The sequence below is a fragment of the Apodemus sylvaticus genome, chromosome 2 (assembly GCF_947179515.1).
Source record: "Apodemus sylvaticus chromosome 2, mApoSyl1.1, whole genome shotgun sequence".
NCBI lineage: Eukaryota > Metazoa > Chordata > Mammalia > Rodentia > Muridae > Apodemus > Apodemus sylvaticus.
The window spans coordinates 125,694,698-125,710,758 of record NC_067473.1 but is presented as its reverse complement, the minus strand read 5'-3'; the positions used below and the strand labels follow the sequence as shown (position 1 = coordinate 125,710,758).

Sequence of the window (16,061 nt, the reverse complement as noted above, 5' to 3'; positions counted from 1 at the left end):
ACACCTTTGATATTAGGGGCTAGGAGCTGAGGGATACCTTGATGTTATTTTATTTATTTAATATTATTTTTTAGAATAAGGAACTGCTAGTCACAGGAAGTTGTGTGACACTTGTTGTGGGTGCTGGGAACCAATCCAGGGCCCTAAGTGCTGAGCCATCTCTCCTGCTCCCCAGCATCACTTCTTAAAGGTATTCTTCTGCAGCAGAAGGATGGTGGTAAGAGCCTTTAATCCCAGCACTGTCAGATTCCTGAGTTCAAGACTAGTCTGGTCTGCAGAGCAAGTTCTGGGACAGCCAAGGCTACAGAGAGAAACCTTGTCCTGGGGGTGGGGGAGGAGGGGGGAGAGGGAAGGAGTGAGGGAGGGAGAGAGGAGGAGGGGAAGAGGGAAAGAAAGAGGGAAAGAGGGAGGGAAGAGGGGAGAGGGAGGGAGAGGGAGGGAGAGGGAGGTGCTTCCCTCATGATACCCAATCTCTTTGGTCATTATTTTTTAAATCTTCCTTATTTATTGTCATTTTTAGGTGTCAGTATTATGGTGTCGTATAGCCCAAGCTGGCTTCAAGTTCACTCTGCATCTGAGGATGGCCTTGAGATCCAGATACTTCTGCCTTCACCTTGCAAGGGCTATTCAACCAAACCTAGTTTTGTGGTACTTGGAACTGAACTCAGGAGTTTATACATGATAGGCAAGCATTCTAGTGTGTGTGTGTGTGTGTGTGTGTGTCTGTGTGTGTCTGTGTGTGTGTCTGTGTGTGTGTCTGTGTGTGTCTGTGTGTGTGTGTCTGTGTATGTCTGTGTGCTTAGTGCATATGTGTGAATGTATATGTGTGTGTATGCATGTATGCATTTGAGTATGTGTAACCATAACCTGTGTGTGTGTGTGTCTGTGTGCTTAGTGCATATGTGTGAATGTATATGTGTGTGTATGCATGTGTACATTTGAGTATGTGTAACCATAACCTGTGTGTGTGTGTGTGTGTGCATGCATGTGTGTGTGCATGCATGTGTGTGTGCACATAGTATTGGAAGTGTTGTCTTCAGAAATAACATCCAGGGTTTCTCATTGGTTCAGAGTTCATCAATTAGGCTAAGCTGTCTTGCCAGTGAGCTCTGAGTATCTCCCTGTGTTTACTTTGTCCCCAAGTCTGACATTTTACACAGGCTCTGGCAGTTAACTTCTGGTCCTCGTGTTTGTAAGGCAAGCACGTTACCAACTGAGCCATCTTCTCAGCGCCCTTCCTTCTTAATCCCCCATTTATTTATTTACTCCACTAGAGGCTCATCAGACTTATGAATGAAGTTTATCGCTAAACTGAGCCTGGTGGCTCACACATGTAATACCAGCACCCAGGAAGCTGAAGCAAGAGGATCATCATGTATTTGAGTCCAGCCTGGGCTACATAGTGAGTTCTAGGCCATCATGAGTTACAAAATAAGATCTTGTCCCAAGGCCCAGGTAGGGGTCGGGGGCAGAGGAATGGAGAAGAATAGAGTTCTCTCCAGGATGTCCAAAGTCATTTCCCACTGTTGATTTAACTTCCATCTCATTTCTAGAATCTTTATGCTCTCCTGAGGCAATTGGGGCTGCATCATAAGAAAGAACCATGTTGGAACCTGTGGGATATATTTGAACTGACTGCATGATAGTAGACGGATTCTCCTCTTGTCACAGCCTTGTCACACAAATGTTGTCGTTGGACACAGAATGGCTCCAGTGATAGCTCCAAGGATTATAGACAGGAAGGACGGAGCATCGAGAAGGCCATGACCAGGTGCTGAGCCGTCACTAGGACCACGCTCTTGGACTTCCCAGTCTCTAAAACTGTGAGCCACATGAACCTTCTTTTGTTATAAGTTGTCTGGTATCAAGTATTTCACTATAGCAATACTGTTAGCACTGGGAGTTTCATGACACAGGAGACTGCATGTTTCTGAGAAAACTCAGTTTGTCACCCTCCTTCTACCTGAAGCTACTACAGACCTACTGTGTGACTTTGATAAATTTAGACTAAATAAGTGGCTCTCTAATTTTTGTGCCTGAAATATTTGTTAAAATAGAGTGCTGGCTCAACCTCTGAAGACAGGGATAGGGCCTGGCTTACTCTGCTAGAAAATCACCAAAATTATTAGCTATCCAGAAATCCATCCAGCTTCCTGTGAACTGCTTAGAGTCTAGCTTGAGGAAATGGGGGTCCCATATCAAAAACCATTCATTGGATGCTAACTATGTTGAAGACCTTCTACTTTTCAAGCCCTTTCTCCAAAACTGAAGAGTTGTGACTAGAAATTCTCTGGTGGTGGTCTTGGTGAACTCAGCTTTGGACCCTGCACTGTTCTAGAGCTCCACCACACTGTACTGTGTGAAGTCTAGCTCTTAATGCAAGAGCCAGAAGAGAGTAGAAAATGGTCACAACCCAAAGGATCAGAGGGCTGTAGCTATGAGGATGGTTGGGAGAATCCATTTTTCCCCTTTTGTGTCTTTAAGACAGAGTCCCATGTAGATCAAGATGGCCTGGTACGAGCTATGTAGCTGAGGATGACCTTGAACTTCTGATCCTTCTGTCTCTCCCCTCACTTCCCCCATTCTGGTTTTAGTCTCCACCCCCAACCCTCCTTTCTGGTTTTAGTATCACTGTACCTGGTTTACATACTGCAGAGGATTAAACCCCAGGCAAACAAGGGTGCATGTTAAAGCACTCTACAGACTGAGTTACAGCCCCATCCCTGAATCCACCTTCTGAGAAGAAATTAATGCTTTGTATTTCAGTAAACCTTAAGACAGGAACAAAGGGGCTCATTCTGTGGCCTACTGAAGAGCCACGACATATATTACCCAGGAAGCTGTGTTGGACAGTGTCAACGAGTTCTCATGTGGCACTCAATCAAAGATGGTGACAAACGTGTCAAGGGGGTCAGTGATAACACTGATCTTTTGATGTTCCTAGTGACAGGTGCATTTGATAAGACTTTCTTTCTTCCTTACAATCCATTTAAGTTTTATGACCTGTCTACTCAGGCACACTTCGCAGTCTCTGCTATCTACAGCTATATGATGAATCACCCCAGACTCAGGGGCTGGGAGCAAGGTCTGTTTTTACTGGTCATGATTCTCTGGGTCAAGAATCTGAATGAGGCTCACAGGAATGTGGGCTCATCCTGGGCTTGCCTTGCTTGTTTTCATGGCTGTACTTTGCCAGTAGTTAAGCGGGGCCTAAAGAGTGCATCATGAGGCTGGCCAGATGGGGCAGCAGTTGAGAGTACTCATAACTCTTACAGAAGTCTGGATTCAATTCCCAGAATCCACATGGTGCTACACAAACTACCTGTAACTCCAGTTCCAGAGGATCTGATGCTGTCTTCTGACCTCTGTATTCACTAGGGATGTACATATATACATTTAGGCAAAACATTCATTCACATAACGAGACAGTGGCCAGGTGTTGAGCAGATACCAGCACCATGCTCATAAAGGAATATAAAAGAACCATTTAAAAAAAATTGGCTTTCCTGTCAGATCTAGGTATAGTTTCGGCTGCACCTCTCCATTCCCTACATGCATTCTCTCTTTCTTTATGGTCTTTATTCTTCCAGGCCTCAATTTCTAGGACAGCATGGGGCAGCTGGAGTAGGAAGTGAGCACAACCACAGTCGCCAAGCTTAGAACTGGTTGGAGCATGACGTCTATATGCGTTGGTAGAATTTAAGTCACCATGTCATTCATTATTCAAAGAAGGTGGAAAAGTCCATCTTGATGCAAGAAACTGCCGGAGGCTGTCTTTGCTGACTGTTGCTCTAGACACTTAGTTTCCCTGATTCTTACCCGTCGATGCACTTCCAATATGAAAGCATGATCATTTTTGTGGGCTGAGAGGGAGTGTTTCTAGGTGACAAGATGGAGACTTGGATTTGCAGCATCTATATCCAAGGAAGTGTCTTGACTCCCTCAGGGGAATAAGAAAACTTTAAATGATGACCTGATGAATGTAGCTACTGGTTTAGAATGGCAGCGAACAGCACAGGAAATGTGTCAGTCTACATCTATTTGCTTGTTTCATGTGCATGTGGTCCAAGCAGGTCTGTGCTGTGCCTGTGGTCCAAGCAGGTCTGTGCTGTGAATGTGGTCCAAGCAGGTCTGTGCTGTGCATGTGGCCCAAGCAGGTCTGTGCTGTGCATGTGGTCCAAGCAGGTCTGTGCTGTGAATGTGGTCCAAGTAGATCTGTGCTGTGCATGTGGTCCATGTAGGTATATGTTGTGCATGTGGTCTAAGCAGGTATATGCTATGCATGTGATCCAAGCAGGTCTGTGCTGTGCCTGTGGTCCAAGCAGGTCTGTGCTGTGCATGTGGTCCATGCAGGTCTGTGCTATGCATGTGGTCCATGCAGGTATATGCTATACATGTGGTCTAAGCAAGTATGTGCTATGCCTATGGTCCAAGCAGGTCTGTGCTATGCCTGTGGTCCAATCAGGTCTGTGCTGTGCATGTGGTCCATGCAGGTCTGTGCTATGCATGCAGTCCAAGCAGGTCTGTGCTGTACATGTGGTCCATGCAGGTCTGTGCTATGCACGTGGTCCATACAGGTCTGTGCTATGCATGTGGTCCATGCAGGTCTGTGCTGTACATGTGGTCCATGCAGGTCTGTGCTATGCATGTGGTCCATACAGGTCTGTGCTATGCATGTGGTCCATGCAGGTCTGTGCTATGCATGTGGTCCATGCAGGTATGTGCTATGCATGTGGTCCATGCAGGTCTGTGCTTGTGAGTTTGTCCTTTTGCTCACCTGTGATAGTGCCAGTGGAGGCCAGAGATCGGTGTCTTCCTCACTTGCTTTTCTACCTTATTCAAAAATGTGTTTGTTTACATGGCATAGGCTTGCTCCTTCCACCATGTGGGTCCCAAGTTCAAACTCAGCTTGTCAGCTTTGGTGCAATTACCTTTACTCACTAAACCATCTCAACTGCCCACCTCCCTATTTTTTGTTTTTGAGATAGAGTTTCATTCATTCTTTAAAAAAAAAAATTTAAGACTGGGCATAGGAGCACACATCTTTAATCCCAGCACTCAGGCAGCAGAGGCTGGTAGATCTCTGTGAGTTCAAGGCCAGCCTGGTCTACAGAGTAAATTCCAGGACAGCTAGATCTGTTACACAGAGAAATTCTGTCTTGAAAAGTCAAAAAGAGAAAAATTATTTAATTTTATGTGCATGTGTGTGTACCTGAGCACGAGTACGTGCACCAGATGCATGCCAGAGCCCTTGGAAGTCAAAAGAGGCATCAGATCCCCTGGTTGCGAATCACTGTATAGGTGTTAGAACTCAAACCCAGATGCCTTGCCTGAGCACAGCCTGTGTCTCCTGAGATACAGTGTCTTGATGTTTCATGTAGACTGATTGGCCGATGAGCTCCTTCTTGTCTCCCCCCTCCCCTCAGCATTGGGGTTCCAGATGCACCATGCCATGTCTGGCTTTTTATGTGGATGCCAGGATCTAAACTTAGCTCCTCACGCTTGCATAGCAAACAATTTGCCCATTGAACTGGCTCCTGGCCCCTCTGTCTATATGTGTAAGATAAATTTGAAATGTGCAATAAACCTAACTGTGCTTTTGGAAACAAATATAACAGGTCATAAAATTCACAAATGCTTCTTATTAATCTGCATGCCACTCAAAGAAAAATAGTCGAGTGGTTCAGGAGAGTGCTTTTTTGGTGGTGGTGGTGGTGGTGTGCTGGTGGGGTGTGTATGTGTGTGTGTGTGTGTGTGTGTGTGTGTGTGTTTTCCAGAACTTCATGTGCTGCAGATGTTTTGAATGCTCTTCAGTTTAGAGGCAGTAATAGAAACCACGTGCTTGCCTTTATTTTAAAATTGTTTTAGTAAGCACTTGGGAAAATATGAAGAAGTAAACATACATGCACCAGCACATACAAATACATAATGTGCAAAGAAGCCAGCCTATCAAATAGCAATGAGGGGGCCAAAGTGGCATAGGGATGGGTGTGGTAAACACAAATGACCTGGGTCATGTCCATCTTTAAGTGTGCCAATGCATCATGACCTAGTTAAGGGCAGATTCTGAGGCTGGGTAGAACATTTGCCTAACAGGCATATGGTCCTGGGTTAGATGGCTAGCATCACATAAAACCAGTCTGGTAGCACAGGCTTGTGATCCTTGCATTTGGGTGATAGAGGCAGGAGGAATAGAAGTTCAAGTCCAATCCCAACTATGTAGTGAGTTTGAGGACAATCTCCTCTAAAAAGCACAGATTGTTAATCGGTAGGCATGGGGTGGGGCTGATGTCACACCCATGAGAGGCTCTCTGGGTGATGCTGCTGTACAGGTTTCAGTGCTAGTAAAATGTGGGAAGAAAGGGGTTGGCAAGTGTCCCTTTTAAGGAGTAGGAAGGGCCTAGAGAGCAAACATTGTGTGCACGCCTGAAATTGAGCTACGCAATGGAATACCACGACCGGGTTAAACTCAGTCTTGGGGCTTACTAAGCCTCCGGTTGGAAGGAAGGCTAACAGGAAAGAGGATGGGAACAGAATGGTATGAGGAGGTGCGGAATTGCTGTGGACTAACTCTGAGCACAGTCTTGGATTCCTGGTCACTGCTTAAGCATGTGCGGCATGAGCTGAGTGAACGCAGAGTCTCTGTAATTTCATCCAGAAAAAAAATGGTGACCATTACAGTACTGACCTCGTAGTTTGAAAACACAATTTTTTTTTTTTTTGGCTTTTTGGATTTGGTTTTGTCGAGACAGGGTTTCTCTGTGTAGCCCTGGCTGTCCTGGAACTCACTCTGTAGACCAGGCTGGCCTCGAACTCAGAAATCCACCTGCCTCTGCCTCCCAGAGTGTAATCCCTCCCAGAGTGGGATTACAGGCGTGCGCCACCACCGCCCAGCGAAATCACAATTTCTTAATGCTAGGCATCAAAACATGGCTTTGTATATGCTAGGTAAGTTCTGTGCCACTGAGCTGTGCCCCAGCTCCTACTTCGTGGGAGTCTCATGAGACTTAAGTGAAATCAAGTCATAATGTGAAATAACGCTTAGAAGATAATACTGCTCAAAATGATTAACTACTTAATACTGGTTATTATAATTTAATATAATTATAAAAGTAATATAATCTGTCATATACAATATACCACATATAAAAATATAAAATATAGATGAAATAATTTAAATTCTAATTAATAATATTATATGAGTGCTGATAACTGAAGGAAATGTCCCTCCGTTTTCTAAAAGAAAAATTTAGCTTATGATTCACAGATAAAATTCTGGAAATCTATTAGTAGGCATGAAAAGGAAAATTATTATGGCCGTTCTCATAATACCATTGAGAAAGAGGTACCTTGATATATTTTATGAGATATTTCCTAAATATAAATCATGGATTAGAAAACTGCTTTAAGATTTTACGTATTCCTGACTTTGTGTGAGCACAGCTCTCACCTCTATAAAGTGGGGATAGTCACAGCTGTCATATCTAACTGTCATGTAGTCCTAGTAGGTGAGAAATTGAGGTAGAGGTTGACATTTAAGCTTAAGAATTCAATACCAGTCTGGGCAACATATTGGGCCTCTGTCTCAAACCAGAACAACAACTTCAGCTCCCAACCCCCACACTTAAGAGGCACAAATGTCTTAAGGAATCTGATGTCCACAGAGCTGTCACTTATTAGCCTATGTGGCCATGACCATTTTCCTTGACTCCTCCCCCAATGGAGAAAGTATATAAAGCACTCAGCAATGTCACAGACACAAAGAGAATGCCCAGAAAATGACAGTTGTTATGATATGAAATTGCTTTTTTTAAAAAAAAAAATGACAAGGTGTATTACTTCATGAAGATGGTTACCCTGTGCTGTGATAAATGTGCTGTTTTCAGCATACATCCAACTATTTCTTCAGAGTTGCTGGCAGTGAAGAATAAACTTTGTGTCTCTGCACCCCTAATCCCTCACATGCCTCTCCAAGTGACATTGAAAAAGACATAGGCTTGAGGTTAGGGAAGGCATAGTAGCTCAGCCTCTGGAGATGTCATCAACCTATCTTGGAGTGGCCATTGGAGTTAAGAGACCACCCCTTTGGGGGTAACTGCAGGATTTTGGAATGGTCATAGCTTTAGTGACTTTAAAAAAAAAAACCTCTCATTGAATCAGTTAAAATTTTGAATTCACAGGTAAATGATAAGTGTCCCCAGGAGATGGCTTGTGTCCAGAAGTGGACCACACAGTCATCAGTTTATATTAATAGTTCTTAGAGGAGGTTAGGAGCCTGGGCAGGTCCCAGCTGAGCCACAGGCCTTACACATGCTGGTTGTGGAGGCACAGCAACTGTCATTTGACGCTAGTCAGCTTTCCCAAAGCCAGAGACTGCACACAAACAAACAAACAAACAAACAAACCCATCTTCTCACCTCTCTCAGAGGAAAATGCTGGCGCTGGAGAGGGGAGACATCAACATTCCCTTTCGTATCCCATTCCCAGACTCATTAGCTCCCTCTCTTACTCTCTCCCCCATCCATCTTCTTGACAAGATTATTGGAAAGAAGGAGTTAATGAGCACACAGTTGTATTTTTTTTTTCTTGACAGAGAAGTACAAGACAGGCTCGGAGCAGGTTGTCATCACTCTGGAGTTTTCAGGGGCTTTACAGGTAATTATTAACCCTTTGTGGCATTCCTGAATAAGAAAGCTTGGGGTTGAAAGAATCTACTAAGATTTTTTTCTATCTCTATTAACATCATGGACTTTTGTTGTTTCAGAGTTTAAACTTAGCAATACTTAGACAAGAAGCCTTAGATATATGTGGCCCTACACTGCCTATAGCACACCTGTGCCTTGATCAGAAGGCTAAGTTGTGTGAGACTGTCTGTTTAGCATTTGTGCATAGGTGTGTCCCCATGCACATGTAAGGGGGGGCCGGAGGAGGACCTTGGTATCTGTGATACCCTACCACTCCCTGCCTTGTTCCCTTGCAGCAGGGTCTCACACCGAACTTGTAGCAAGGCGGACAGATGCCAAGGCCTGACCATCCTCCTTTCTCAGTCTCCTAGGGCTCTGAGGTTACCGACTATGCCCAGTGTATTAGATGGGTGTTGGGAATTTGAACTCAGAACCTCATGCTTTACGGCAAGTGTTCTTTTTAAAAAAATTATTTATTTATTATTATTTATACAAGTACAGTGTAGCTGTCTTCAGAGTGCATCAGATCCCATTACAGATGGTTGTGAGCCACCATGTGGTTGTTGGGAATTGAACTCAGTACCTTTCAGAAGAGCAGGCAGTGCTCTTAATGGATGAACCATCTCTTCAGCCCGCAGCAAGTGGTCTTAGCCACCGAGCCAGCTCCCTAGCTCAAACTAGATCATTTTAAAACTCTCTCACACACAGAAGGAATCTTTCTCCCTTGCCAGTTGAGAATACTAACATTTAAGAAAAGACATAACTGGACAAAGGTTTCTATTAACAAGGCTGAAACCAGGTCTTTTGATTCCTATTCAGGGAACTTCTTTCTTTTTTTCTTTATTTTTAAATTGCAAAACTGGTGACGTATGAATACCAGGCAAGGGTGATACCACTGAGCTATACTGAAGACTCCAATACCTTTTTAGTGCATCAAACACAATGTAAGTTCTCTTTTAATACCAAAATACCATTCTGACTTTTGAAACTTGGATTTTCAAACAATCTCCGTGATCAACCTGCTTTCCTGATTAAAAGAAAAAGTATGTGGGGGTTGGTGGCACATGCTTATGACACAGCACACATGCGGAAGTCAAAGGGCAACCTTGTGGAGTTGATTGATTTTCCCCCTCCACCTCTGTATAGATTCTGGGGTTAGAGCATAAGTCCTCAGACTTTTGCCTCAAGTGCCTTTGCCCACCAAGTCATCTTGCTGGCTCCTTTCCTATAGTGTTTTGTGTGTGTGTGTGTGTGTGTGTGTGTGTATGTGTGTATATGTGTGTATATGTGTGTGTCTGTGTGTGTGTGTGTGTGTGTGTGTCTCTGTGTGTGTGAGTGCAGTTTGCTAATTCAGGGCTTCTAGCACTGCGTTTAACATGATGTATTGCTGAGACTTCTGGATGCAAGAAACCCGGGAATGATCCTCAGGGGTGTTTATTCCTTGTTGGTTTTGGGCATTGGTTTCTGCAAACTGTAAAATCTAGAATGCTTGGATGGATGACTCAAGCACTCAGGAGGTAGAGGCAGGAGGATCAGGGGTTCAAGGTCATGCTTTGTTACAGATCAAGTTCCAGACTAACCTGGATTGTGTAAGACACTGTTAAAAAAAAAAAGAATCAGAGCATTTAATTAAATTAAAAAAAAAACCGATAAAGCACAGATTTAAAAATGAGGACCAGCTCTTTGCTGAAAGGACCATGACCTGCTCTTCCAGCAGGTAGCTTTCCTTAGGAGTCTCCCTCGGTGTTCTCTTCCTGATCTTAGGTCGTGGCTACAGACCTAAGATGGATTCTTTCCTAAGCTGGATTTCTGCTTTCCAGCCCACGCTCTCGCTGCAATCGCACGCAGGTTGCTTGTATGTGGGCAGACTTCCATACATGGTGTGAGGAGCAGACATGACTTCATGCTTTGCTGTAGGCAAGAAGAACTGCCAAGGCTCGGGCGCCCCGTTCCCCCCAAGACTCTCTGGGCTTGGAATCCTCTTCTAGGGTGGTGTGGTAACCAGACCACATGGGATGCTGTAGATCTGTGGGCAAATTACCTTGCAGATTCCCAAACCTTGTCCTCTAGGATGCCGGGGAGTTCCCAAGTGCATCTCATAGCCCCACCCACAGCATTTGAAAACATTTTGTAACATTCACATGACTGTGACCAACCTGAAGGTAATCTTCAGCCAGGTTTCATGAAGTGTGGTCAACTGTGTTTATTACGCTGCTTGATTCAGAAGTGGCGTGGGGATGACCTGACAAGTTTATTTAAGGAAATGGTGCTTGCAAGCATTCTGAATTAAATTATTATTTTGTTTAGAGATTGTCTGCAATTCCAGTGCCAGGGGATATGATTATAGCTTCTGACCTCTGTGGCTACTAGGCATGCATGTGTTATCCAGGCATACATAGGCAAAACACATATACACATAAAATAAAAAAAAATTACAAATTTAAAATAAAAATTTTAATTTGATTTGTTTGTGTGTGCTCGTGTGTAGAGGCCAAGGACAGCTTGCTCTCTCCTTCCATCTTGTGGCTTTCAGGGATCAAAATACTCTCTCATTCTACCATCTTACTCTTGTCCCAACCCTTGAGATGCTGAGGCAGGAGGATTGCTTCAGGTTTGATGCTAACCATCGCTCAGTGGTTAAGTATGCCATACTCCTCTTGCAGAGATTTCAGTTCCCAACATCCATGTCAGGTGGTTTGCAACTACCCATATTAAGCTACAGTGACTGTTGGCTTCCTTGGACATCCTGCACTCATGCCCACATACATACACACAGACGTACATACATGCACACACATATGCAATCAAAATAAAATACATCTTTAAAATGTACTATTTTGTGTTCATTGGCCTTGGAATGCTTAAGCACCACGACAGAGGACTCCTTCAATTTGCAGATCTTGTATATTCCATTTTCTAGCTTATTATTTCTACCCAAAGGCATGAAAACAAGGAGACCTGTTCCTCCTTATCTAGTTGGAAGGTGGATGCTTATGTGGACTGCATGTGTAGTGCATATATATGTTCCTGTTCATGCATGTATGTGCACACACATACTAGTTGGAGCTTTCCTGTTAATATTTCTGAGGTATTACATTTGGCTTAATTTATGCACATATGAAAACTGCTTCAACATCACTTCTGAGATATACAGAAAAATGGGAGAGACACCGGACAGCATTGATCTACAGTGTAGGCAATCGGAGAAAGGGAAGGCTAACGTAAGGATGAAAAGGATGGCAAAGGCCAGGCGTGCTGCACACACCTGACACGCCAGTCATTCAGGAAGGAGACTGGAACAGGAGGATCACAAGGTTGGGGGAGTCTGAGCTACATGATGAGCCTCGAAGGATCTAAAAAGAAGGAAGAAAGAAAGAAAGAGAGAGAGAAGGAGGGAAGGAAGGAAGAAAAGGAAAGAAAGAAACAGAGAGAAAGCATAGCCGGCCAGGCAACAATCACTTGACTATTAAATTCAGGTCCAATTTTGGTAAACAACAACAACAACAACAACAGAACCCCACAAAACCTTGAGGGGCATTCACAGTTAGCATCAAAGCAAATTTCTTGAATATGTCGAATATGTAATGAAAACCCTTTAACCATTTGGTGTTTTTCTTCCCAATGAACAGCGTTTTTACTCCATTTCTATAAAGGCTAAGTTACATTTAATAAATGTTTTCCAGAAGACTCTAGCGCCTTAGTTTCCCTAACCCTGTGTGCAGTTAAGACACCAGCAAGTAAAAGAGCCCAGAGGCGGCACGTATGTATTAGTATGTATTATAGTGCTAATGTCTCTCCCTCCACCCTCTGTCCATTGAGTGTGTGTGTGTGTGTGTGTGCGCGCGCGCGCGCGCGCGCGCGCGAGGGGGGGGCAGCGCGTGGAGGAGTAAGTGCGCTCGAGCTCACCTACGTCCAGGCGCTATTCTGATCCGTATGTGACAAACTTCTCTCTCTGTTCCTCTCTGTCTCTCTCTCTGTCTCTCTCTGTGTGTGTCTCTCTCTCTGTCTCTCTCTCTGTCTCTGTCTCTCTCTCTCTCTCTCTCTCTCCGTCCGCCTCCCTCCTTGCCTCCATCTCTCACAGTCTATAAAGAGCGCGTCACGGATAATTTCTTGGAAATTGTATTTTAAAGGCACCGATTTTCAAAAATAACACACAACATCACAGCAACTCCCTTTAGCCAAGTCCACAGCACTTCCCGAACTATCCTTCAACTAACTAGGAGGGGGGGGGGGAGAAGTGGGCGTGCCCTCGAGATTCAATTTCTGCAGCACAGTCATTGATAGTCAAGGACACATTTCTGGATTAAAGGTATCAAGAAGAACGAGTTTGGAGCAAAAATGAGAAAGGGGGCCCCATTTCTAAGGAAATACCTGAGAAACTCATGAAAGCAAGTTTTAAATCTTTTTTTTTTCCTTCTGGAAAGCACCTGAAAAAAGGGTGCTTGTTTGCTGTAAATCCACAGATTTACAGGAGATTACAGAGGAGAGCAGAACCATCTTGGGTCCAGATAGCTCCCAAACCCGTGGATTGCAATCCCACCTTTATCTCTTCCCCTAGGCTCAAGGGACCGATGCTTAGGCCACTTTTTCAGATTCTGGTACTTGGTAGCCAAAATCCTGCAAGTCTCCTTTAAGCGGAGGCAGCACGCCCCTCCTTTTCCCCCGCCTAGTCCCCGCCTTTCACACCTTGGGTGGGAAAAGCGAGCGGAGGCGGGACCTCAGGGAGTGAGCGCTCTTATGGGCTCGGAAGCCAACCAGGGCTCTGGTAGCCAATGAGCAACGGGCAGGGCGGGGCGTAAAACTGTAGCCCAGCAGCCAACGTGGGCCGCTCTCCGCCCGGGGGCCCCAGCGGAGGGGTGTGTGAGGGCGAGCAACCGGGGCGGGGCCTGGGGCCGCGGGGCTGGACCGCGGCGCGGCTGGCCGCTGATTGTTCGCAACACCGAGGCACTGTGCACTCCGGCTGCTCCGGGGCGGCGAGGCGCGTGGGGTCCACGGCTATCAGCTCAGAGCCCTCAGTGAGATGCCCGCCCGCGCCACGCGCAGAGGCCGAGGCTAAGCGTTCTCAGTCCTCCACGGCGGCGGCTCTAGGCGTGCGCCGGGGTTCCGAAGGCGACGCGCAGCGGGGCGGGAAGGACGAGAAACGGCGGTCGAGCACTCAACTGCGGGACTCCACAGAGTTCTCCGCGCGCGGGGCTCGGCCCGGATGGGCTCGGGGGTGGCGGTCCCCGCAGGGTGCTGCGAAGCGGCCCAGGCAGAGCGTGCCGGCTGAGCGCCGCGGCGGCGGAGCCAACTGGGGCCGGGCGTCCATGCCCCGGTGCGGAGCCTAGCGCCGAGCGCAGCCCGCGCCCGCGGCCGCCCGCACCTCGCAGCCTTTGCTCCCCGGCTTCGCGGCGCGCTCCAGACAAGATGGCGCGGCCCGGTCCGGGAGTGCTCGGGGCTCCGCGCCTTGCGCCTCGCCTTCTGCTCTGGTTGCTGCTGCTGCTGTTACTGCTACTGCAGTGGCCGGAGTCGGCGGGCGCCCAGGCCGGCCCGCGGGCGCCCTGCGCGGCCGCCTGCACTTGCGCCGGGGACTCGCTGGACTGCAGTGGGCGCGGGCTGACGACGCTGCCCCGGGACCTGCCCTCCTGGACGCGGAGCCTGTGAGTATCGCCTTTGCCTCCTGTCCGGTTGCTGTCACTAAGACGGGGCTGCAGTTGTACTCCGCCAGAGAGGGTGCGGAGTATGCTCTGTGGGGTGGGAGACTTGTGGGTGGCCGAGTGGAGGTCACGCGTGGGAGCTCGAGAGAGAGGACTCTGCCTTTGGGGTTTGAAGGTGAGCGCGATTCTGGAGAAGCCTGCCTTGCAGCGAGCATATGTTTTCGTGAGGATGCAGGACATGAGTGCTCTTGTAGGGGTGGTCGAGTGTGCTTCATGAAGTCCGGAGGCCAGCGAGTGTGGGGCGTGGAGGTGAGCCACCGGCTTGTGATTTGAAGGTGAAAGAGAGTGCCGTCGAGCGCGAAGTGTGTATGAGTGTGTGAGTGAAGAGTGGAGGTGAGCGAATTTGTGTGCATGCGAGACGGACGATGGCATAGTGGGAGTCTGTGTTGGGATTGGGACCTATATCTTTTTTCCTGTAACCCAGCTCTTAGGTTCCTCAACTTACCTCCAGTTTGTAATGAATGACGGTGACTCTCATCTCCCGGGTTCATTCTAATTATATTATGTACTTGTGAGTGTATGTGGCAGTCTCCTGATCACCAGAGATCAGGTGATCATGGTTGCTTGACTTGGCATTGGCCTGGGCAAAAGGGACCCTGTCCTGAAGCCCCCGGGAGTTGTGAAGCTTTGAGACAGTTCTTGGAGATGTCTGAGTGTGGCTGTTAGCTCTTTTCCGCATGGCTGGCATGTACAGGAACTGTGTTCCAGATCCCTTCCTGTCTGTTCCCTGGGGTCTCCTTGGGCTTGATCCACTGGGGTGGGTCGGCTCCCACCCTTGAGTTTCTCCTCCATAAAAGGCACAAGTTAGTTGGGGAGTAGTGCTACCTCAGGAGAAGTTGACGAGGCCTAGCTGGCTGTCAGTTTGTTTCACCCCACAGAGGTGCACTTCTGTGCTGCTGGGATTGGGGCCTATCCGGAGTTAGTGGGATACTTCTTCCACGACATTTGGCAGGGACAAAAAAGACTTCTGTAAACATGGTGGAGTAGAATAGCATTGTTATACTTCAAAAAAAAAAAAAAAACTAGACCTTTGAGTGGAATCTTGCTCAGCTATCTGTAATTAGCATCTCTAGAACTGTTAGTACCTTCCAGAAAAAGGTCTAGCTTCAGTGGTCTGCTTCTCACTCGAGCCGTTGAATGTCTATCCTAGTACATAGAAGTACAGCAGAAGTTTCAGACCTGGCATTTGTTGTTTTAAAAAGAGAAAATCCATGACACAGGCTTTAATTCACACCTATGGCTTCATTACAGAAAACTGGGGCCTGGGTGTCTGCCTGTCTTGAAGGAGAAGAGTTAGTTCTATTCTAACAAGAAGACTCTGTGTTCTCAGAGTAAGGCCTCGGGTCTTTACTGTGATCGCCTGAGGAAGCTGCTGTGTGAGTTCTGAAGCCAGCTGAGACCCTTTTGCTACGGTTAGGTTAGGCGTTTTCTTCTTCAGTATCTGCTTCCTCTCTGGAATTCACTACTGAAAATGCATGGTCAGTTGTAGGGTGGGTTTTAACACAGTGGCTCTGTCAGTTACTGGGAGGTGAACACACTATTACTCTTTGTTAAGATTTTATTAATAATTGAGGCCATTTGGGGGAAATTTTAGGGGTTTTTTGCATACTTAAGATGGGATTTATTATTATTATTGTTATTGTTATTATTATTAAATAATAGAACCATGTGGGTAGAGTTG

At 46.4% G+C, this 16,061-nt stretch overlaps 1 protein-coding gene across 1 annotated transcript in view; it reads left to right on the top strand.

The window, feature by feature from the left end:
• The first annotated feature begins 13,559 nt into the window (after positions 1–13,559).
• Positions 13,560–16,061, top strand: part of Lrig1 (leucine rich repeats and immunoglobulin like domains 1) — a 100,198-nt gene continuing 97,696 nt past the window's right edge. Inside the window, exon 1 of the mRNA XM_052174379.1 lies at positions 13,560–14,323. Coding sequence (XP_052030339.1) covers positions 14,091–14,323 — 233 coding nt within the window. The 5' untranslated portion in view covers positions 13,560–14,090. The remainder of the gene's footprint in view (positions 14,324–16,061) is intronic.